The 25,732-nt window shown below is 40.2% G+C and overlaps 1 protein-coding gene across 1 annotated transcript; it reads left to right on the top strand.

Moving 5' to 3' along the window:
- The first annotated feature begins 6,119 nt into the window (after positions 1-6,119).
- Positions 6,120-9,078, top strand: LOC122658461 (serine hydroxymethyltransferase 4-like). The gene is made up of 4 exons (XM_043853437.1): positions 6,120-6,871; positions 7,806-8,196; positions 8,293-8,394; positions 8,777-9,078. The coding sequence occupies exons 1-4, from the start codon at positions 6,194-6,196 to the stop codon at positions 9,019-9,021; spliced, it is 1,416 nt and encodes a 471-aa protein (XP_043709372.1). The 5' UTR covers positions 6,120-6,193; the 3' UTR covers positions 9,022-9,078.
- Positions 9,079-25,732: the final 16,654 nt, after the last annotated feature.

The raw sequence follows: 25,732 nt of genomic DNA on the forward strand, positions 1-25,732 counted from the left end.
CCTACACTCAGAAGATCTTGGCTAGACCATTTGGCGTTGGTTTCACCGCCTTGCTAACTCAAAATATCCTCTGACTAAATCTCCTTCCAGGGCGACGATGACTGACTTCAATCGTCTAGAGGAAAAGACCGAAGGCCTTGCCATACGATCCTTGACCGACGGCTTTTCTACGGTTCTCCCGATTCTTCCCTTTACTGGATCTCAAGAATACCTGTCCTCTCTAGCTTCATATCGCTGTCGATCATCACGTTTTGACTCTCTCGGGGACACTTTTCATCCTGAATACCCCCTTCCTCGGTCTCAAGACCAATTTGCCTCCCGGGACTGCCAGTTTACACCATCCCTGTTCTCAGTAATCGAGGGATTTCTTCCCTACATCCCTTCTCTTTGGGGATCTTTTGCACGTTGGCCATCTTGAGTTCTGGCCTTCTCTTTCTCTCTTGTTGGTTTTCACTAATTTTCTTGCAATGGGGACACACATTGCCTAAAAATCGTTGACTTGGTTTCGACGCCGTTCTGTCTAACATCACCTTTCCTTTAGAATGTTGCTACGGATGCTTGAGGGTGACCAGTGGTTCTCCTCTCTTCAACAATCTTAACTCAGAAAGGTTGATATCAATAATATTAACCGATGGGAATGGATTCTTGTCCATAGTCATTACGGCCTTCTCTTTGTCGGGGAACTTCAAACGGCCATCGTTGATCGCCCTTTGTAGAGACATACGTAACACAACACAACTGTTAGTATGATGGATATAAGAATTATGCCACTTACAATAATGTTTGTCTTTGATCTCTTCGGCCGAAGGGATATGGTGTCCCTCTGAGAGTTTGATTTGCTTATCTTTGAGCAAGTGATCAAAGATTAGTTCGGCCTTAGTTGTGTCGTAGGTGTACTTATTCCTTTCATCTCTATCCCGTAATGTCTTAGCCTGTGTACTCACCGGCTGTTCAGCCATCTCTGCCAAGGCCTTGCATACATACGGCTTGCCAAAAATGATTTCGGTAATACTAACCTCATACTCTTCATCATACCTGTTGTAGTCCACGAAGTTAGCCATTTTAGTAACCCCTGACCCCATAATAGCTGGCACTGGCGGCTTATAATAGGTTCCTAGAGAAGAAGCCTTTTGGTCCTCCTCTTCTTTGAGTAAGAGCTCATAACTAGTTGATTGGGCCACCAACTGACCTAGGTTAGCAAACTCTTGGCCGGCGAACTGCTTTCTTAATTCGAAGTGTAACCCGCCTAAGGCCATCTTTGTGTATTCATGCTCCAGTAATGTCGTTGGGTACTTATACCATGCTATGTGGAACCAACTTATAAACTTTCAACCAATTCATCAGGTAACTGGCACATTCTTGCCAAGTCAGCCGCAGATACCACTAGGTCGGTCTTATAAAACTGGGCATGGAAGCGGTCCTCCATCTCTCTCCAACTCTGGACTGAGTTGGCTGGTAAACTAATGTACCAGGAGAAGGCCGACCAGGTCAGGGAATGTGGGAAATGCCTCAATTTCATTACTTCATTGGTTCCTAGGTTCCCACATTGGACCGTAAAATGGGCTATATGCTCTACGGTTGACATGTTGTCTTCTCCTGAGAATTTTACGAACTCAGGGATCTTTTGGTTTCTGCCTAATTCTACCGTGTCCAGATATTTAGGATAAGGTTTCCTGTACCCCGGCCTGGTAATCGGCCTAAACAAAGGATAAATCTATTCCTATATAAGGCGAGTTAGTTCCCCGAGATCGAGAAATACCTGGTTAGCTTGATTCATTGGTACCACTGTAGGAATCCTCTCGTGTGCTTCGATTGGAACTCCCTGAGGCATTCCTGGTCCACGTAGGGCCCTACATATGACCACTCTAGTTCCGGGAGATTCGGCATGGGGATACTAGTTATTTGGTAAAAACTTGTATTCCCTCTCCCGGTCTGGGTACCCCCACCATTCTGCTATCCAGCGACTGGAGCTACGCCTACCCCTGGAACCTGATATCCAGCGGCTGGAACTGTGCCTGCCCCTGGAGAAATAGTGTTGGTATTCTGTGTGACTGGAATTGCGTGGGGCTCATGAATCACTATGCCCCTCGCGAGTCCACTATTAGAAGCACCTGCATTGCCGGCCTGACTCCCTCCTGCTGCTGAACTTGAAGCGCCGGGGTACATCTGTGTCCACTGTGGCGGTTGGTTCTGAGTAACCATTGCCGACAAAATTTCTTTGAACCGGGCCTGTTGCCCATTGTAAGCCTGAGTCATTGCGGCAGCGCATTGCAGCACCTCTTCCGTTGAGGCACACGAGTACTCCTTCATCGTTGCCATCAACTGCTGAACTAGGCCGTTTCCTGCTTCATGAGCAGGTGGCGTTGGCGCATTCTCTATCTAGCTGCCCTCTTCGGGTAGAGGGGAATTATTTCCATTTCCATCGTTGCAACTCATTGATCTTGTGACCACTCTGCTCATAGGGAGGGTCCCATCGGGTATGCCAAAAATGTTTTCACAAAGTTTCTGTCTGATGACCGAAACCCAATCGGATGCTGGAAACAACAACCAACCTAGATTTCTTTAGGCGAACAATGGATTCTTCCTCTACCTCGATTGCCCCAAGGACTTTGAATGCATTCAAAAAATAGGGAAAACAATAAATAACTCAATCTTTGATGAAACAGAGTACTTTATTAAAAGGAGACATCTCAAAGGACAGAAATATAATGATTACCCTTGCAATAAGGGGAAGAATACTAGTGAACTATGCTACTCTACTCCTACTCCTAGATAAAAGAAATGTGAGAATTTGAATGATTGATTGAAGGTCCTTCTATTCTCTTCTCGCTTCTAATTTATAGCTCTTGGCTCTTCGCGTTTCCCTTAACGCAGTTCATTCAGCCCTCTTGCCTGTCGTGTCCACTTCCCAAGGCGCACTACTACTATCTTCAACCGTCTACTCACTAATAACGGCTACTAAGAGTCCTGCTTACACCACACCTCTTGGGCCAACCTCGTCGTGGCTCGTAACGGCTTCTTTGGGCCAAATTATTGTTAGTTGTCTGAGACCAGCCAGTTCTTGGGTCATTGGGCCCATCTCTAGACCGAACCATTTTGGGGTGTAAACAAAATCCTAAAATTCAATTATAGGGTCACATCAATGGTGAAGAGGTGGATCTACATAAGGGTGTCAATTGGTCCGGTTCCTAAACGGCTTCGGCCTTAAGAGGTAAGGAACAAAATCAGACCAATTAGCTAATTGCCACAAAACCTAAGATCTAGGACTATTAACTAATGATCGAGTGGGCATGTTTTGATTCATAATTCGTTCCAAGCAGTCCAAAATTGAAAAAAAAAAATTCTCTACGACATGTTACATATATTCAATAATATTATAATAGGGAAAAGAACACTACCTGGTCACGTGTGGCGTGTGACTCTTGTGTCTAGACACAAGACTGTGCAAAATGATCACCGCACCCCCACAAAAAGGTGGAAGTTCCTGAGGATGCGACAGACATTTTGCATGACCCTATGTCTAGGCGTAGGAGCTGAACACCGAACGCGACGAGGTAGCGTTCTTTTTCCCTATTATAATAAAACACTAATTTTTAATGGTGAACAATAAGACACTATTTTTTTTTTTTTTTGGTAAGAATAAGACACTAATTTCAATCACATGAGATATTGATCTGGCTCCTCCCCAGGGACCTCATTGCCCAGGGAGTGCCCAGGGGGCATCCAATGGTTGGGCTATGCAGCACACATCTCGGTGCACACCTAGGGATGTGTGCGGCAGCCCAATGACTGGATGCTCCCTGGGCATGCTGGGCTCCCTGGAGAGGAGCTCAATCCCATGAGATATGCAATTTATCATCATATTTTCTTCTCAAATCACAAAACTAATCCATAGTACCCCTTGTTTTATATTCAATTAATAAGAACATCACCACTCTCATAAATTAGGATTTTTGTAAGGCTTGTTTTTAAGTTAGAATTTTTAAATGGACATTTAAATTAAATCTTTGGTGAAATAGTATTATGAGATAAGAGGTACCAGTAAAAATCGAGAAAAAAAAGGACTTGACCTTAGCTCTCTTGACTATAATATATAGGGTTAAGATGTGGATTTATTCCAGTTCCACTGGTACCGATTTCAACGGTTTCTAGTTGTCTATCAGTTTTGGAACTGTTGAGAAACCAATAACTTAATCGGTAGATCAACAACTGGATCAATAATTTATCGATAGATCCAAAACGAAAATTTCAGGGACAATACCATAACTTCCCATTCTCGAGGATCCAAACTCGTTTTCTGTTGGTGGTGGTTCGTTGCTTTTTTTTGTTTTGCCGAAGGACTTCTACCCACTTTAAATTCATTCCCACTCTACAACGCAAAACTGCAACGAAAGCCAGAGAAAATTGGTGGTTCCTTCTTTTTCTTCTTCTTCTTCTTAATTTCTTTTCTCTCCTCTTACAGTTTCCCTAACTCTCTCTCCCTTTTCTCCCTCACTTTCGTTTTCAGCAAGAATGAGTATGGGAAGCTCTACGAATGAGCTTCCCCTCCTCCCCCCCCTATTTACCCTTTTAAGGTTGAAATAAATAAACAAATAAGTAAACTCCCTAAACTACCCTTACCTTTACTCTTTTTCTCCTACAACATGCCATGGTCCAACTATTGGACATAAATTAAACCCATGGTCCTTGAACCACATGCTTCCCTTGAACCAACCCAATTTCTCAAACCTAAAAAGAACACATTGGTTATAAAATGAAATGGGCCTTAGGGTCAGTTTGGTTGGCAGCCCAAGGCTCCAAAACCCATTAAAGCTATAATTGGTAATGTGGGCCCACCTATATGATCCAATTAGGTAAGGTAAGGATGGGGGTGGGGTCCACCATGCCCGGGAACATTAAGGCGATGTCCGAGATGCGGGGCAAGTGGGTCCCACACAAAAATTTACCCATTTAGAGGCTCAACAGTACCATCGGATGCATGCCTGGATGCAACAGCAGTCTTGCATCCGGCCTAAAATCCGATCCTAACAAAAGGCCTTTTTCACCTTCTGTTTAGCTCCGGGCTTTGGCTGGCACTTCAAGGGCTTTAAGGGGAGTATGCATACATAATATTTAGGATTAAAAGCTTACCCATTGTGTGGTCAAATCGTCCATCAAAAGTGTGATTCCTATCCTTTGGTTCAAGCTTTCCCCTTGATTGCTATAGTCCAAAATCACAGGTGTCGATCGTTGGCAGCGCCGCAACTCTTATCAGTGAAAATTCAATTTGGCCCAAAACTTAGAGTGTATTTTGGGCGCGGGTATAACACATGTGATCTCTGAACATGAAACCTAGGCCACCAGCCAATGAATTTGAAACTAGCGAAGCATCACAATTAATCTTGATCGTACCCTGCGGAGGAGGAGTCCATCCTTCTATATGTATACCAACTCGATGGGTTGTGTCCTCCGGTTGCATAGGGGGGCTTGAAGTAGTTTGTAAGAATTCAGAATGAGCATACTGAGCAGCCTCCATAACTTCAATCGGATCCCAACTCTTGCGACTGCAAATGAAATCGTTTTTTGGCCAGACAAATATACCAAGCTATAAAGGAGGCAAGACTTGTTGCAAATCTGAGATTGGCCTTGTTCCCATCATTAAGGATGTCCCAACTTTGGATCCAAAGATGGAACTTTGAATTTGTGGATGGTAAAATAATATTATGAGACAAGAGATACCAGTAAAACTCAAGAAAAAAAAAGGACTTGACCTTAGGTTTCATGAGTCATGACTATAATATAAAAGGTTATGATATGAATTTATTTGAGTTCCACTGGAATAGATTCCAATGGCTTCTAATTGGTGTATCAGTTTTGGAACCATTGAGAAACCAATAACTTATTTAATAGATCAAGAACTGGACGAGTTACTTACCGGTAGATCCAAAACCGACAAAATAAAAGTTATTACTTGGATACCGTAACTTACCATTCTGGAGGATCCAAACTCCTTTTCTGTTGGTGGTGGTTCGTTGCTTTTTAATTTTTGTTTAATTATTATAGAAAATTGGTGGTTCGTTGTTGCCGGTAGACCTCTGTCCCCTTCAAATTCGATTCCCGCAAAACTGCACCGAAAGCCAGAGAAGCCTCTGCTCTCCTCCTTCCTCTGGTTTCTTCTTTCCCACTATTTTCGTTTTTGCTCTTCTCTGCATTAATGGATCCCGTTAACACATGGGGCAACACTCCTCTCCAAGCCGTGGACGAGGAAATCTTCGATCTGATCGAGAAGGAGAAGCGCAGGCAATGTAGAGGAATCGAACTCATCGCCTCCGAAAATTTCACATCCTTCGCAGTAATGGAAGCCCTCGGCAGCGCCTTGACCAACAAGTACTCAGAAGGCATTCCCGGTAACCGTTACTATGGTGGCAACGAATTCATTGACGAGATCGAGAATCTCTGCCGCTCTAGAGCCCTTCAGACCTACCGTCTCGACCCTGCCAAGTGGGGCGTTAATGTCCAGCCTTATTCTGGTAGCCCTGCAAACTTCGCTGCTTATACTGCTCTTCTGAACCCACATGACCGAATCATGGGTCTTGATCTTCCCTCTGGTGGGCATCTTACACATGGCTACTATACCTCTAATGGGAAGAAGATCTCTGCAACTTCGATCTACTTTGAGAGCTTGCCGTATAAGGTGAATTCGACTACTGGGTATATTGATTACGATAAGTTGGAGGAGAAGGCCATGGATTTCAGGCCAAAGTTGATTATCTGTGGTGGGAGTGCGTACCCCAGGGACTGGGACTACGCCAAGTTCAGGTCCATTGCGGATAAATGTGGTGCTCTTTTGCTCTGTGACATGGCTCACATAAGTGGTCTTGTTGCTGCCCAGGTACCCTTCTCTTACTGCAATGTGCAAACTTCATGTTTATGTATTTGCATGAATGAGTCATGCAGATCTGGATCTGCTTTATTGAATTTATTTATTTCTACCTCTCAGTGAGTTATGATCTGGGTGTTAACGATAAAATTTAAGTTGTTTTCTAGGATCTGGGATCTGGGGTCTGATCTTTTTAAATTGTTTGGTATTTTATTGCCAACATTTGAGTGAATATGACAATTTAACTGGAGGAAGGGGTGTTAAGTTTTTACATGGCTCGATATGATTGGAGGTTAATGCTGGGAAATTTCGAAATTGAATCAGTATTTATTGGACAGAGTGACCAAGTTATCCCAGTTATGGATGCAGAGAGCCTTGGCAGTAGGAGAAAGGGTACCGTCTATACTCACAATTAGGATAGAATCCAAAAAAGGATTTCATGTTCTTAATCTGCTCTCTCTCTCTCTACTGTTGTAACAACCTATGCCGGCAAAGGTCTGCCTCTTGTAGATCTGAGGTCTAATAATGTTTTCAGATATGCTTTTGTTTCATTTGAAACTTTCATGAACAAAGTGATTTCATTTTCATATTAAACGAAACAGTTGTTTATATAATGTTTCTTGATTCTGGTGTTTGAATAGTGTACCTTTTCTGTTTTTCCTAATAGAGTATCTTTTTAGGAAGTAACAATTCCAAAAACAGAGGATCTTTTTAGGAAGTAACAATTCTTTAAGAACCAGGTATCTCATTTTAAATTATCAATGCCTGAAACCTCTCAGCTCTATTCACAAATGTGAAAATGTACCAGTGCCAGAGTCCCAGTTTATTTTAATTTGTTTCAAGTGTTTCATGAGTTTCTATAATCATTTGCAGATTGAAGTAACATAATTCCTTTGATCCTGTGAACTTAGGAGTTTCAATTCTTATGTCTTGCTTTGTTTTGTAGGAAGCTGCGGATCCCTTTGAGTACTGTGATATTGTCACGACCACCACTCACAAGAGCTTGAGGGGGCCTAGAGCTGGTATGATCTTCTATAGGAAGGGACCCAAGCCAGCCAAGAAGGGTCAGCCCGAAGATGCAGTTTATGACTTTGAGGACAAAATCAACTTTGCTGTTTTCCCATCCCTCCAAGGTGGTCCACACAATCATCAGATTGGTGCATTGGCTGTTGCCTTGAAGCAGGCCAATTCTCCTGCGTTCAAGGCCTACGCTAAGCAAGTCAAGGCCAATGCTGTTGCTCTTGGAAACTACCTGATGAACAAAGGATACAAGCTTGTCACTGATGGCACAGTGAACCATCTTGTTCTGTGGGACCTCAGACCTCTTGGATTGACTGGTATAAAAGATTGGCAATTATTAGTATTTGAAATTTGATAAAATATGAACTGAGTCTTCTTTTTCAAACTTATCTAATCTGTTTATGTTCTTGCAGGCAATAAAGTTGAGAAGCTTTGCGATCTATGTAACATTACTGTGAACAAGAATGCTGTTTTTGGGGATAGCAGTGCACTGGCTCCTGGTGGTGTCCGAATTGGTAAGATATATTTTTCATGTTATTGTTCTCTTTATATACATGTAAAATCTTTGTAGGACATAGGTTACATTTTCATGTGAAAAGGTGAGTGTTCTGTAGACCACAGCGTGATCTTTAGAACATTACAGGTTTAGCCGTTGAGGCATGGATGAAACGTGTGTTAGCTGTGCTTTTTGTTCTTTCTGGACCTGAATTTTTTTTTATTACTGGCATAGAGGAAATTTGAAACAATCTGATCAGCGATTATGAGCCTTAGATTACGGTATTATGAGCCTCATTTCAAGATGTTAAGGTGTTTGCCACTCCAATGGTTGCAAGATTCAATTTCAATTTATTTTTAAGACTCAATTCCAACTATTTCTAACATTATGAGTTCGGTTAGGTACACCTGCCATGACTTCGAGAGGCTTGGTCGAGAAGAACTTCGAGCAGATTGCTGAATTCCTCCATCAGGCTGTCACCTTATGCTTGAACATCCAGAAGGCACATGGGAAGCTCTTGAAGGATTTCAGCAAGGGCCTGGTGAACAACAAGGATATTGAGGACCTCAAAGCTGCTGTTGAGAAGTTTGCATCCTCTTATGACATGCCTGGCTTCCAAATGTCTCAGATGAAATACAAGGATTAGGTTAACAAATAGTGATAGTAGTAATACTGTATTGGCTCCTTAAGCCTCCTTTTTTTTTTTTTTTTTTTCAATTATTTTCCTTTTCTCCTTGATCTTATTGTTTTACTACCTGTGGTGTTCATTGAAAGGGACAAAAAAAAAATAATGTTGTTCTCCCTGCTCTTGAATATTATAGGTTATCTATGGATTGCATATTGGGTTTTCTTTCTTTTCAAATGTATAATTCTCCTAGTATCGGAGAGATTTTTCTTTTCAAGTCACTGGAATTTAATTTGCATTTTTGTTCAACAATTATATTCTGCACCAACCCTTGTTCTAGGTGGTAATTTTTTAGAAATAAAATCAACAGAATAGGTTGGACATTGAAAGAGAAACTTAATTTTCTATATAATTATTTTGGGGTCTCAATCACTTAAAACTGTTTGGCAAAAGTATCACAAAACTCTTGTTTAGCTGGGGCAGTACCCAGGAAGTTGTAATTTAGCCACATGGCTATGACCAATCCAAACTATTGGATTTGGTTTTATAGGTCACCTCTTGATTGGTCACATATCAAATTTTATGGTACAACTCAACTATGTGGCTCACCTTGTAGAAGATCTCCCCGTATAAAAGGGTTATACTTCTCATTTCTATTTTGACCTTGTAACCATTGGTGGTTGGTATGCATTCTAAGTTGATTCCGCATTCTCGGATGATAAAAATAGTTATTTTTATCGCCCGAGACTGCAAAATCGACCTAGAATGCATTTCAAGAATGCATACCAAACACAGCCCTAAATCTGCCTCTCTGCTAAACTTCTGGTGTAATATGGCTGCCCACATCGTTTTAACAAACACCAGCTATGGGTTTCGTGGACAGCCCACCAAGCATGGCCAACCATACAGCCCAATTTATCTGTCACATGGCAGGTCAGACGAGACCCAAACTTTGTTGATAGGTGCACTTCAGGATCTCTTGCTTCATGTCAAGTTTCAACCCAGACAGAGTTGGCTAAGTAGTTCCTTCTAGGGGAAGAGGCGCGGTCTTTACTTTAGGACGAGTGTATTGGGACAAATACATGATGAAAAGGAGGTACCACCTAAGATGATGGCCTAGGACCCATAAAGGGGGAGGATTAGCCCCATCTGTGGTGAGCGGAAAGGGATACATCTGATTCCATCTGGTCTGGTCAGAGATTTGGGTAAGGGTTAGGTTACGTGCTGGGAAGTGACTAGGCACCCAACCCCGCCTGGTACATAAGACCAATCTTTCTACTAGATGTTAAGGTTCGAATATTTTTCAATAACAATATATCCTATACCAACATGCAAGGTTAACATATAAATTGATCATCATGTATCAAAGGTGTCAAAAGAAATTAAATATGCTAATTCTACAAGTAAAGTTTTCTATTTGCAATAAAACGAGTCACTTCAAGGGTCTATATTGTGCTAAAAATGAAGGACAAAGTAGAAATGTATACTTGGAATCGAACCCAACAAAATGAAATAAAGAGAGAAAAACGTGTTCCCAATGCAAGTGTGAAATCAGAGTATCTCTCGGCTCGGATAAAGACGGACAAACGGCTTGCCTCTCTCTTGTCGGACAGAGTAATGACTATGTAAAGTGGATTTGTCACTTACATTATGGACAGAGTAATGGCTTCACGATGGACTAAAGAAGCCTGATATTCACACCTGGACAAAGTAATGGCTTCACAAAGGACTAATAGGAGTTACCTAAAAGAACGACTCGGTAGAAAAAGGTGGGAAAAACGATATTTTGGACAGTAGAAGGGTAGATTCAGGTCACTCGGGGTGTAGATAGAGTAACGGGAGCATGAACCCTGAGATGGGAGTTTGGCAGAAGGCCGAGGAAGGTTGAAAAAGGAGTCTCCCTCCATAAAAGAGAAAAAAAATAGAGTTTTGGCATGAATTCCGAAGTCCCTTGGGATCCTCCTCAAAATGGGGAGTGTCCCCTCAATTTACAGAGGGCCCCGGCCCTCGACGACGCAAAGGGAGTGCCGCAAAGCCTTTCGAGTACTGCCAACTCTAGGATCATTTTTTTTTGTTGGGTTTTTGGGGTCTTTTTTGGCCATTTTGGGGGGTTTTTTGGGTAAGTCCTTATTGAGTGAGGCGCCGATGTTCTTCTGTGTCCAATAGACGTCATCGCTGAAGGGGGGTTGAAAAAATCTAGCGTTTACAGTAGAACCCTTTTACTCAAGTGCTTTGAGGACTTTTGAATTGACAAGAATTGAGGTGAGTGGAACTCACTTAACCGATGGTTAGTATATTGTGATGTAATATGTGAATGTTTTATACTATGTAATGTGACTGAATGATATAATGTATTGAAATGAACAAATGGAATGTTAAGATACTAATGTAATGACACGTTTATTGAATAATTGTATGTTTCTCCCTATACTTATACGCAATTGAAATGATTGTCTACTAAAATACCCTGAAAGACTTAAATGAAATGAATGAAAATGAAGGAATGAAATGCAAATAATATGACCGTTTTGTAACCCATCACAATAGGGGTAGTATGTTGAGTGAAGCTCATGAATGTTCCTCACTTTAGTATTGAGATGCTTGCTTGGACCAACCGAAAGCAACGTACAAATACTTGAGATGTCCTATCTTCAGGTAGGATGCTTTGCCTAGTTAGCAGAAAACCTCGCTTTTAGGGGGCTTGAGATGAGACTAAAAGATGTTTCACCTTTGGGTGGAATGCCTCACTCATTGTGGGCTTGAGATGAGATGACGGAAGAACTAATAAGGGCAAAGGAGTTGCCAGAATTGACGATGCATAGATATTGGTGTTTTCATATAATTTTTGAAAGAGCATGTGATCATGTGGAATTTTGAACGTGATTTCAGAATAGTACATGTACATGTATATGTTGGAAATGGGAATGTCTGTTCATCACCATGTTTTGTATCTAGTCGTTTGGGGTGTAGTTGTACCCATTAGATTTTGAATATTTGTATATACTCGCAGAATTGAGTTGTATTTGAAACAATTTAAGATGTAGTATAGTGCCATCATCAGATCCATTCTCATGTGAATATATTGAACTTTGATTAAATTAACATTGGGTAGAACTTATGTTATTTTTGTACCGTTTAAGTCTTCCGCTCTTATATTATTGTTGTATGATTGATTTAAGGGCAATTCCTTGTCGGCCTCAGCCAGGTTTGGGGATTTGGGGTCGTTACTCCTTGGGCTCATTTCTTTAGATGATTCATGAATAAGGGTGTCTATCGGTCGGATTCGGTCAGGTTTGGTCGGGCCTAGCTAGGCCTTATGGTGCTTAAAGCCTGCACTGCGATCACCAGTTTAAGTATTCGAGCCGGGCTTGGTCGGGCTAGGTCAGGCTTCGGGCTATAATCGGGTAATAAAATCGGGTCTTAATCGAGCCTTAAACGGTGCAGAACCGGGCTTTGGGCCTATTTAAATATATACGAGCTTTAAACAGTGCAGCCCATTAAAACTGAATACTTTAATTTTACAAAGAGGTGCACCTTCTTGCTACCTCTTTTCTGTCTTTTCCCATTAAAATTGAATATTCCAACCATTTGAACATGGCCGATTCATTAGAAATAGACTGAAATAGTGCAACTCGTGCTGACCCATGTCCCATGATATAAACTTAAACTTAAAAAAATATCAAAAAAATATACCCAATACATTAGGCCAGTCCAATAGAAAGTTAATGTCATAAAAATATACCCAATACATCAGGCCAGCCTAACAGAAAGTTAATGCCATAAACAGATTTGGGTCAATAAATCAAATAGGGCCCAAGACCATTGCAAAGTTTACAAGTTAAAGGGTCGGGCTAGGTTGAGCCTAGAATCGGTTGGTCCGGTTGGGCATCCGGCGGGCTAGGACCCTACACTGGGACCGCCCTATTAGTAAACATGTAGGGCCCGGCCAGGCTTTAGTCGAGCGGGCTCGGTTGAGTTTGCTGGGCTAGGCCTAGAATTGACACCCCTATTCATGAATAATCTTTGTAGGTAAAGGCTTTGTGAATGTATCTGCCAGATTTCTTTTTGACCTCACAAAGTCGATTAGGGGTGTCAATCGATCGGGCTCGGTCGGGCCTAATCGGGCCTCACCAATTTTACAGGCTGCACCGTGTTCGACCATTTAGGCATTCGGGCTTGCCTTGGGCGGACATGGTACGGTTTCATTTCGGTCGGTCGGTGTTCGGTCTTTAATCGGGGTAGCCTTATTAGGACTAAATGAGCCTAAATCGGGCCCAAAACGGGCTAATGAGCCGTTTACCATTAAACGGTCTCTAAACGGTGTGGGTTTACTAATTGACATGCAACTAGAATTTTAAGTTAAAACCATGACACCGTGGGCAGTCACGGTACACCTCAACTCAAAGTCAAATAAAGTTTATCCCAACTAAAATAGTAGTACAAAACCGAATAGAAGCACATCTAACAAAGTAAGTAGCGGGGAAAAAAATAGCAGCACAACACCAAATAGAAGGCACATCTAACAAAGTAAGTAGAGGAAAAAAAAAAATTGCAGCACAACACCGAATAGAAGCACATCTAACAAAGTAAGATCTAAAAACTAAAAACTAAAAACTAAGCCTCATTTCACCTACGTTAATGTATTTAACCAATAAATGCCAAAGACCAACAAAGAAACAAACAAAAACAGGAAATTTGGAGGGAAGGGGAGGGGAAGTTTATAAGTTAAAGGGTCGGGCTGTAACCAGTCGGTCTAGGTCGGGCCTAGAATCGATCGATCCGGTCGGGCTCCCGACAGGCTAGGACCTCACACTGGGACCACCCGATTACTAAACGTGTCAGGCCTAGGCCCGACACATTTAGTAATCGGGCCGGACGGGGTCGGGCTTTAATTGAGCGGGCTCGATCGGGGCTGCCAGGCCGGGCCTGGAATTGACACCCCTAAAGTCGATAGATATTGTTCCTTCACTTATATACTGCTTTATAATATTATGCCTTAGACGGATGTGTCTCCTTAATTTTCTTATTGTATAATTTGCTTTATTATTTTTTTTTTCTCCTTTAGTAATAGAATCTTGACTATCTGATCGTAGCGATATGAAGGCACATGCCTTGTCCACAATGGAATGTTCACCATCAAGTTTCTTAGCCATTGGTTTCAGTACCAGCTTTCTTTAAAGCTACACATTCTGCTTCTTTGGCAGATCCTGTTCCATATGTTTGTTTCAGGATTTTCATCCTCTCAGGTGCACACATTCTGCTCCTTTGGTGGATCCTATTCCATATGTTTGTTTCAAAATTTTCATCCTCTCAAGTGCACTTAAGAGGATAAAAATTCTTTGTTTCACCAATTTTCAAGAAATCACTCCACCCCTTGGTGTAAATACATAGGCATTAGTATCCAAAGATTTTTTAGTAAAAGTATCCAAAGATTTAATAGAATCTGAAATCCAATTTGTATCACATTAGCCTTCTAGTACAATTGGATTTCCATTATAACGTAAAGCGTAGTTCATAATGCCCTTCAAATATCTAAGTAACCTTACCAAGGCATGCCAATGCTCTGTTCTATAGTTAAGTGTGTGGACTTAATTTTCTTAATTGGAAAGATGTTTACAATTAAGTTCTAAACAAACAATCGAGTTAAATATCAGGCCCATATTGTTTCAGTTTGCCTACCACCTCAACCTTGATTATGCTTAGGATACTTCATGCCATATAAGAGACGAGCCTAACCCAACTTATGAACATTCTTGTTTATTTACTACGTACTCATACTAAAGAGAGACGATTACCCTCCGTCAACCTGAAGCCATCAAGGGTTGCCTGAGCCGCCACGACAACGTGTGATTTTGGAACAACCGCATTGGTAAGGATTAGTTTCTACAGGAGGTTTATGGATCTTGTCAACTTTGCAGTTGAGGTCGCCAAGTAACGTACATGGGTTGATTGACCTAGTTTCTCCTTATTGAGAGAAATCCAGCCGTGCGTTAGCCATGTGTTATCTTTCTTGGTTTATTATCACATGTGATAATGAATTGAACGATTTTCCTTAATTTCGTTTGTTTTCAAAGAAAGAATAAATTAATATATATTACAAAAAATGGAATCCTAGTTAATCTAAACTAGGAAAAAAATATTGGGTAATAAGAACATACAAACAAGAAAAGGAGGAAAACGAGAAGAGAATGTTTGGACTCAAACAATGGACATTCTTTTTTTATTTACTATGCCCACATGCAAATAGGATATACCTACTCATAGGGGCTTTCCTGGGTCCCAGATAATATTCGGGTTAAAAAAAAGCCAATTACATCAACCCCAAGCAGTCATGGATTACTACGACAATGTGTTTGTTTGGAACAACCGCGTTGGTGAGGATTGGCTTCTACAGGAGGTTTATTTTCAATCTTTTTAGACGCTTGATGATTGCAGTTGGGGTCGCCAAGTAACGTGCATGGGTTAATCGACGTAGTTGCTCCTACGCGGTGGCTATCAAGAAACACAAGGCTTATGAGTACCACACACAGAATGCAAGCTTTTATCTTCCCGGTCCCCATGATGCTTGCTTCTTGGCTCGGTACTCCCTTTTTTCTGAACTACAAATGGAGAATTAATTAACTCTTTTATAAGCTTTTCGGTGTTTGTTTTAACCTAACAAGTCGCCTTAATTAGTGGATTTATTTAGAGAATTCGGTTATGCAAAGAGCAAGATCTAATGGTGGCTAAAAATATTTGACCATAATTTGGAAACAAACTCCTTCGACATAATAACCACCACTCCTCAAACAACATTTCATTGCTTGGTTTTTGTTATTTCGTTGACCATAACAGAGGTAAACGAGTCACTCAAGGTAGATATAGAGAATACAAAGAATCTAGCTCTTGTTCATAAGCTATAGACCATGCTATCTTTTTCCTTCAAATCGTTTTCTTATAAATGAATTGCATTTCAACTCTTCATTCATGTGGTGTAGCCTTTTATTGAGTAATATATTGCTTATGGGGGAGCACAGGGGCCACGTGTGTGCGATAGCCAATGAAAATATGCACGCTGGCATCTTAAGGGCGGGACAGTCATTCCGCCCACTCTGTGTCTGGGCACGGAGAACATTTTACCATTGCTTATATGTCGTTTTTACTTGGGCTTGACTAAATTATATATTATGAATTGAGCTTTGCTCGTGTAACTGTGTTTTATAAATTCTGATGTATCTCTATTTGTGTCCACTGTAGAGATTCTATAAAAGGAGTTATTTATAATGGTAGTTGCTTGTTATGTGCTTGAATTGGGATCTGAGTGGTATTACGGGTTCAGTTTGTTGTTCTCCAATTCTCTTTGTACATATGTGCTTTGTGATATCAGGTACCCTCATTGCCTTTCTTTCTATAATTTTTAATAATTTTTAAGAATTTCTTTTTTCACTTGCTTGAGTTCCTATTAAGCCGCTGATTAGATTGTTCTATGGGAATTTTATTCGTAATTAGGTGTCTCATTAGACATTTTCCATTAATAGACTCGAAGGATTTGTTTTTTGATTTGTCACCATACTTGAATTCATTAAGATATATATGCTCATTCCATTTGAGTAAGGTTGTAATTTGGAAAGATCCTATTGATTGGATTGAATTTGTGGAAGATCCCATTGATTGATTGGACTTCTTTTTCATGAGAAGGTGGGCATTATGTTATAAATAGAAGATTGGTCCACCTCTATTCAAGAGTTGAGCATTCTCATTACCATTGAGTGAGAGCATTGGGAGAAGGAATAGAGGAAAAATCAATCTTCATTGTTGTGTTGAGTCTCTTGTAGTTCAAGGCGATGTTGTGTGGGCCGATCGACATTATGGTTGGGGCTCAAGCTTTCGGTTCTTCAATGGTGGTGAACGGTATATCATTGAACGTTCAATTCTTATTATATTGTAGTGATTCATTGATATGGGCAAGATCGTTCGGTAGGATTATTATGAGCAGAGGTTTTGCCTTTTTCTTTGAATCCATTATATTTTGAGTTGTATTGATTGGTACTTGTCGTTGCCTGCCCTGCTCTCTGCTTCCCCCCCCCCCCCTCTCCCACCCCCCAACATACTGCCTTTGATCTCACAAGCAGAGAAGAAACACAGGAACCGCTCAGACCGGTTGTGTAGCGGCTTGACCCAACTTGACCATCATGGGATATGTCCATTCTTTGATCGATTTTGGGCCTGTTTGATTTTTTTTATTTGGTTTAGGGATTCAGCCCAAATGGGCTCAGTCCATTAAGCTTGCACCATTAGTGAACTAGAGTGGTTTGGTTGTAACCGGACCAAACCGAACTAGTCCAGATCGAATTGAAATAGACCCAAGATTTTATACCCAAACCCAACAAATTGATCCTGATTTTTGACCCATCGGGTCGACCGACGACCTGCTAGATTCCGGTTACCATCAGGCAACTTTGCAGCATTGATCGGAATATTTTGACCACCTTTATTCGCTTAAAAAAAACATAAATCTTTTTTTTTTTTTGGATTTATTGAACTAATTTCTGCTTTGGGTTTCTGTTTATTTATGAAATTAGTTTTTGTTTGATTTGATTTATGTTTATGAAATTATTTTATATGAGAAGCAATTTATGTTGTAAGCAGCTTTGTTCTGTTTGTTCTGTTTGAACTTATTTGTGATTTCTATTTTTATTTATGAGAATAAATAAGTTCTATTTAAAATAGTTTCTGTTTAGTTATGATTATTAGTGACAGAATTATTGGCAACAGAAAATTGTTCCTAGCAACAGAAGCTAAACCTTTAACAACAGAAAACATATTCTATGTTAACGTAATCCTGATTTCGTTTTCTCCTATGCTTGTTATTTTAGAAGAACTTTAAGATAACACATTGATGGAATTAGTTGCACCTATTTTTGGGATGATAAAATTAATAATGTATTGATGCCATACATGACAAGATGTTGGAATTTGGGGATAAAACTGAGAAAACTAGTGATTTGATTGCCGTTGAAGCGGATTAGTCATGAAAATTCAAAGTGATTGAACTAAAATAACTGATCCCAACATCATTAAAGAAATGACATCATAAAAAAAACCTAATATTTAAAGGCATTAAAGACAATCACATGGTTGAGATAAGTGAGAGTATACAAAGGTACACACTTCTCTTAATTGTGTCGAATCTAATTGATAGCTTTACATATAAAAGATTGTTCCAAATATACTGCAACTAGTCTAGAATATTTGGTCATGCAATTAGGTTAAACGGGAGCATCCAAAGGTAAACATTTCTTCGTGGTTGCGATGGCCACAACCATTAACTCTAAACATAACTGTAATGACATCAATTATAGATAAAACGATAGGGCATTATGATAAATCATTAGTTTAGCAGTTAGATTGGGATGGGAATGTCCAAAGGCACACATCACTGCTTGATTGTGTAGATAGATTTGTGGCTCTAAGGGTGACTTTCAATGCCCGTTAAGTGAACCACTAGCATATTGCATTCTCAATCCCAAAGGATAGATTTTAATGATGCAATATGTTACTTTTATAGAATTATAGTTCTAGTATTATTGAAACTCAACACATTATTGTTAAGTAAGAATGTATTTCCGTCATTCAATAGGACCATCACTTGTGTTTGTTTTCAACACAGTTCCGATCTTAATTTGCTCAAACTACTATAATTGGTACGAAGAGTTAATGTACTATCTAGCAGCCGTTGATCAAGACTATTGCTTACGCACTGATAAGCCAACTAGTCTCACTGATACGAGCATGACAATTGGATAATATTTCATGAGAAGTGGGATCTATTAAACCACCTATGTCTTATCTATATAAAAAAATACAATTGGCAAAAGCATTAAAGGATCGATTCTTGACTCTGATGACACAAAGACTTTCTTGACGTCTGTTGAAAAGAGATTTTCTTCAGCAAACAAATCTCTTGCGGGTACCCTAATGGTAAAGTTAATGACAATGAAGTAGAATGGTAGTAGTGGTGTAGCTGAACACATTTATGAAATGGCTTTGTTGAACAACTTAAAACGTTAACCCAGAAGGTGAATGAATCATTCTTCAATGGGTTGATTCTGCAATCCCTTCCGAATAGATTTGAACCATTCAAGATCCACTACAACACGAATAAGGATCAGTGAGATTTGAATGAGCTTCCTCAAATCTTAGGGTATCACTCCCCAATAAACACTTCCTGATGCATCTGAGCAAAATGGAGTTATAGTATGACGCAATCGTACTCTTAAGGAGATTATTCGTAGAATATTAAGAAAATCATCATAGTCTGAGTTTATGTGGGGCGAGGCTTTGAAAAAAACTGTGTATATCTTGAATCGGATTCCCAGCAAGTTAATATCCAAAACTCGTTATGAGTTATTGATATAGACCCACACCAAGACCACCAAATAATTGTTAGATGATCGGCCCAGTCCAAGGCTTAGCACTTAGGCTTGGCCCATAATGTAAAGCAAGCCCATGACTAATATTTCTTAGTCATTATTATGCCATATAAATGTTTAATCTCAGCCATTGAAATTCCATTGAAATCGATGGCTGAGATATCGTAAGAGATTTTAGAGTTTGATATGTGAAAATTTTCATAGTGGAAGATGATGTGGCATCCTCCTTGGTAATGATTTCAACTACACTAGTGGAAAGATGATGTGGAAGCAAAGAAGATGATGTGAACTCAAGGTGGAAACACAAGTGTTCTCGGGAAGCAGTTTGACTCAAATCTCCGAGGTTCCATTCCAAATATTCGTCTGTGGGAGAATACTAGCGTCACCTACTACGAACAATCAGACCACTTTTAGTGCAACCAGCTTTTGAATACAACACCGGAGGAAAACCCTGCGAATGGCCCAAGGCATAGCTCAGCCGTCGGAGATGGCGAAGAAGCCCTCCAATGACAAGGTAACATCCCTGACACTACTATCATCCCTCTGCTAAGCGTCTTTGATACTATTCACCAGGCTCTGCATTCATACAACATAGCTGCACTACACACCCCACCATTTCCAAATATTCTCCCCCACTAATGAGCCATACCATTACCAACACAATCTGTCGACTGGCCCACATGTTCAAGTGCAAGGACAAAGCGTAAACCAACAATATCCCCTTTCTGTCTAATCCTCTTTACCGTCATTTAGCCATCAACAGATCAACTCTCTCCTGGCCCAACTCCCCATTTCCCAAATTCCTTTGCCCTCCAAACATAACCACATCCCAGAATTAACCCAACTCCTTCTCCCTTTTACCCCATTTGGCCTCTGTATCCTTAACAGGTACAAGTACCAACTATAATATGTCAATCCAGGCCCAAAGCCCACCCCATAGCCCATTATCAATCATGAACATCTCTGATGTTGATGCCACTTCTGGCCCCCCAACCGCCCCAGCCCATAATCACTCCTCTACCCAAGTTGTTGGGCCTTACTCATACCCAACACACAACGTCCTTCCTACCCTAACTCAAATTCCTAAACCCCACAACCCTCAGATGGCCCCAAATCCTTCTCATCAGAACCCATTAAAACCCCTTTCCATAACACTGCAACCCCAACCTTCCCCAACCCCCAAGCGAATCAGGTAGAGAGCATCCAGTGCATCAATACAAAGGAGAACCAATACTCAAAGAAGGGAGAATGTGGCTAAAACAATAGATGAGGACCTAGTGGAAATGAATCAAGAAACTAAGGATTTTTTAATGTTGAAATCCGTGGTGGCCGGTGAGGAGCAGCACTACGAGCAGTAATGAAAATGCTGAGTTGGAACTATAGGGGTTTGGGGAGTCCCCCCACAGTTCATGCTCTAATAAATCTCTCAGCACCCAGAATTATATTTTCTAATGGAAACAAAGTGTAATCGAGACAAAGTCAGTAGAATTAAAAGGCGTCTCAGTATGCAAGAGCATTTTTCAGTTAATCCAATATCAAGGGGCTTAGCTGTCATATGGAGTAGTATTCAGGTGGAGATCCTTTCATCCAACGATCGGATAATAGATTGTGTTGTTTCAGCGCCGAATCACCCTAAATTTCACCTTACATTGGTGTATGGAGACCCAATAAGATCCCAACGCCAACAAGTTTGGGATTCACTCATAGATTTGAACACTTTAAAGGGAGGCAAATGGCTGTGCATTAGTGACTTCAACTCTTACTTGTCGTGGCATGAAAAAAGTGGAGGGAACTGCAAAGGTACAAGATATGTTCAGCAATTCAGATCTATGGTGGAAGCGTGTGGATTCCTTGATCTTGGAGCTCATTGACCATCCTACACCTGGAGCAACATATAAGAATAAGACTTGATAGAGCCTTTGCTAATGCGGAGTGGATGACAAACTTCCCTGAAACAGTAGTATTTGTGGAAGCTGCAATCGGTTTGGACCATGCTCCTCTGGTAATCAATATGGATAGTCACCCAAGCAGAAGTCCCCATCCCTTCAGATTCGAAGCAATGTGTCCTAGACACACGGTTTGTAACAATGTAATCTCAAAAGTCTAGAACTCTCCTCATTATGGTCTCCCTTCAAATTTGATCTTTCACAAGCTGTCATCCTACCAAGAGGCTCTTAGTACTTGGAACAAAGAGTGTTTTGGACATCTCCATCAAAAAATCCAACATATCAAGGCAAATCTGTCTCGCCTCCAAGGATTACCAGGTTCGGCTGCCTCTCAAGACAAGGAAAATTCCTTACTAAAGGAATTAGAGGAACTTCTTAAATGTGAAGAAATCTACTGGAGGCAGAAGTCGTGCATAGATTGGCTGAAAGACGAGGATAAAAACACATCTATTTTCCATGCTATTACCATTTCTATAAGGCAGCACAATAGAATCTTGAAGTTAAAAACTCAATCTAGTGAATAGAGTAAGACGGAGGGGGAGATATATGAAGAAATATTTAGTTATTATACAGAGCTGTTCAGTTCAAAAGGGGAAGCTATGTACAATGTGCTTCACAGCATCGAGCCAAGTATATCCTTAATAAAAAATGAACTCCTCTGTGCTCTGCCCACATTGGAAGAAGTTAAGAGTGTTAGAAAATCATTGGGTTTTGTTAAACCCGAATCCATCCCCATACAGAGATCTAGAACACGATTAAATAAAAGAATAGGGAAATAAGGCGTACCTGGCACCCACATATGTTGGCGAAGAATAGATAAGAATATGCCGAAGAACAATAATGATCCGACAAATAATGGTTGTAAATCCATGAATAATCTTGGATAACCGCGATGATGCTCTTCCACAGTCTCCTGGACTTCCACAGAGCTCCCTTTCTTGTGGAGAAAAGAGAAAAGATAGCAGAGACTGCAGGGACCCCTCATCATTAGTATTTATAATACTCCCCAAACCCTAACCCACTTCCACAATGGGCCAGGCCGGTTCGGTCCATCTCAATAAAATAGTAGCAAGCTACGTCAACCTTTATATTTCTTGATCCCCATCAATGATTGACCCGATAATTAATCAAGTCCACACATCGTCATTGAAAAATGTCTAACAATCTCCCACTTGGGCTAGATTAATTATAAAATCATCATTATCAGATGTGGCCATGGAATATCAATACAACTATAATGCTACTAAACCTTGATCCAGTTAGCAAATATATCAATGTCGAGCAACAGCAGAAAATATACCTCAACATACGGCATACCACTTTCTGTCAGCTACAAACAAAGATTTACTTATTAACAAGAACCGCCTTGAGGTAATTTTGTACAAGGAATGTCATACACGTCTGTGATCACATAAATATCGTCATCATTCCTTGTGGGTCCTCGAACGTACCATGAGTATCATCATACTCATAAATTACCTTTGAACATCGTCATATTTGCAGGTAATCGAATGACTTGGTTTATCACCAATCAAACATCCATGGTTAGAAATAGTCGAATGACTTGGCTTATTGCCAATCGAACATCTTTAGGCCAAAATAGCCTTCAACACATCAAACGACATATGCATGCATGCAAGTGCTATTCATTACATCAAGCAGAAGCATTCTGATTAAAATGAAACTTATATCCTCTCAGTTTTCCCACTCAACAAGCATATTAATCAAATAAAGAAGAACTCTCACTCTACAAACAGATCAATCATGTAAAAAAGTACTTCCACTGATCAAGAGGATCAAACAAACCAAATCAACCAAGTTTGAAAGTAAAGATTCAAACCAGAAATTCTGCATAAAGTAATCAAAACTATTAAACTATTTGAACTAATTACTTCTTTGTTCTCAGTTAAGTCAATACTCTCAATGTTCTTCTTTTCTTTCTTGTGCATAAATAGATATCAACTCCTTTAAGGGTATAATCGTAGTTTGTTAAGTGCATTAATTTTTCTTTAATATATTCTTCATGATATTATTCGCTCATTCATTCCTCTTTATTATTCTTTATTTTATTTCAGTGTTTAGCCTGATCATTCCATACTATTGATATACTTTCAATCCATACCACCGAAGTGGCTTCCATTAAATGGCTCAAGGCTTGTTATACCCCACAGGTTTACAAATTAGTTTTTAACATAATCTGTCATCATTTCAATTCTTATTGATGGATTATTTTATTTATGGTTCATTATCCATGTTAGTTAACCGTTAATTACCATAATTCTCCATCAACATATAGAAACACAACATCATAATATCAAGGTTTCTATATCGTACAACATAATCAACATGTTCTTTCACTATTGCATATCCATTTATCATTCACGCATGTATCAACAAATTATCATAAAATCAGTGGTTCTATACGTTATCATCATCAACACACCAAATACATGTATGTATGCACTCTAGATGATAAACATCAATCAATAGTTCAATCAACAATGTTTCTTTACAATATTCCATTCTTGTCCTTCTGGGTCAAATGCACACATCTTTATCGCACTGTAAGTACCGCAAGATGACAACAACTTTCAAAAATTTCCCTCCACCTGTGGGTGATAAGAAAAACCCTAGGTTATGCACCTCAATTATAATAATTTTATCGCATTGCAAATACCATGAAATGCCGATGACTTTCAGAAATTTTCCTCCATCTTTGGGTGATAAGAAAACTCCTAGGCCACGCATCCCAAATTCTTTGAGTATACTATCATTGGATGGACATACTGTCTTTCCGTGAAAAGATCAGTAATTTTTAGAAATCTCAGCACCTTTAGGCATCTGGAACCCTTAGATTACTATCTCTTCCAATCTATGTGCATATCACCTCGTCAATCTTTGGCAACACTGCCTTTGGGATAATGTTACCTATTCCGCTACTTTGACAGAACCATAAAAGGATTCAATGGGCCACTTTGGTGGATCACCATTTTACCCTCTCATAGTTCTTCAACCTGATTTGTAGCAATATAAGTGGAAATAAGCACATTAAACGTCCATAATGTGTTGCGATATGCACATTCATCGTCAAAAGTGACAATGGTCAATCTAAAATAGTCCAAATATGTTCAAAGTTGTATAATCGTTCAAAGCAGGTCCTTAGAAGTATCAAACACGCTAAAATTAGGTACCAATAGGTAGGTCTTGAAATTACAAACAGAATAAGACCAACCGGAGCCAATCCGATGCTCCATGTGCCCCACGGGCCACCCGAATGTGACATAATCGTTATTAATGGGTCCCATAAGTTCATCAAAATTATTCAAATAGGGTGCCCAAAAACCTCGGCTTTGAAAAATACAAGTAAAATGAGGCATCCCAGGATAGAACCCAATCAAAACGACATTCCAGAGCAAAATCTGAACTAAAACAGCATTCCAAAATAGGAAAAACAGCTTCTTGAAGAATAAAAGCGCTCCAGAATAGATTTGGGAACAAAAACACAATCCCAGAATAGTTTCAGAACAGAAACAGTTGATTCTTTTCCAAAGATTATTGGAAAATGCAAAAACCACCAAAACTATGGTCTCTGTTTACCCAAGATATGCCGAATTGCATATCAAAACGAAGAGCACGAAAAAACAGACACACTAGTAAAAACCGCACCTCAAAATTCATCCAAACAAATCCACATGGGCCATTGGAAGTTTCTGATCTTTTGTCCCTTTTTTTATTATTTATTTAAGAGAGAACCGAACTGGTTCAAGCCGAACCGGGGCGAACAAATTGAACTGAACCGATTTGGTTCACCCGAATCGGACCACCTGCCCACCCAATCGAGTTCTCGGGTCAAGAAAACGGGTCTTGGGTGGGGTTACTGTTGACCAGGTCAGAGAATCTTTGACTTAGCCCCAGTTGACTGGGTCTGGGTATCTTTGACCCAGGTCGGGTCCATCTCTGACCGGATCAAACGTAACCCGTAAGCAAGTCCACTGACGTCATCGTGATGTCAGCTCTACGACGTCATGATGACGTCACAAGCATTAACCTTTTTTTTTCTTCTTAAAACCTTGCCGACAAGTGGATCTCACTCCCCACTTTGACCGATGCATCTGATCGCCAGCGGTGGTGATCCACCCACCAAAACGCTCGTCTCTCCGAGCCCTTCAACCCAGTATAAAAATATTAACTTTTCTCTGGTGGAAAAATCCGACAGCGGCCAAAAACCATACTAATTCACAGACACACACATCCAAAATAATACATTAAGCTATATACATTAAGCTATATACAAGATGTATATACAATAATACAAGATGTAAAACACAGATTGCTACGGAAAGCTATATATACATTAAGCTTGAAAGGAAACAA

Source organism: Telopea speciosissima, chromosome 4, assembly GCF_018873765.1.
Source record: "Telopea speciosissima isolate NSW1024214 ecotype Mountain lineage chromosome 4, Tspe_v1, whole genome shotgun sequence".
Lineage (NCBI taxonomy): Eukaryota > Viridiplantae > Streptophyta > Magnoliopsida > Proteales > Proteaceae > Telopea > Telopea speciosissima.

Excerpts from the sequence above, each read along its gene's own strand:
- LOC122658461 (XM_043853437.1), top strand. The coding sequence starts at position 6,194 with ATGGATCCCGTTAACACATGGGGCAACACTCCTCTCCAAGCCGTGGAC. Across the intron at positions 8,197-8,292 it reads CAGACCTCTTGGATTGACTG|GCAATAAAGTTGAGAAGCTT; the intron begins GTATAAAAGATT and ends ATGTTCTTGCAG. Across the intron at positions 8,395-8,776 it reads TCCTGGTGGTGTCCGAATTG|GTACACCTGCCATGACTTCG; the intron begins GTAAGATATATT and ends GAGTTCGGTTAG.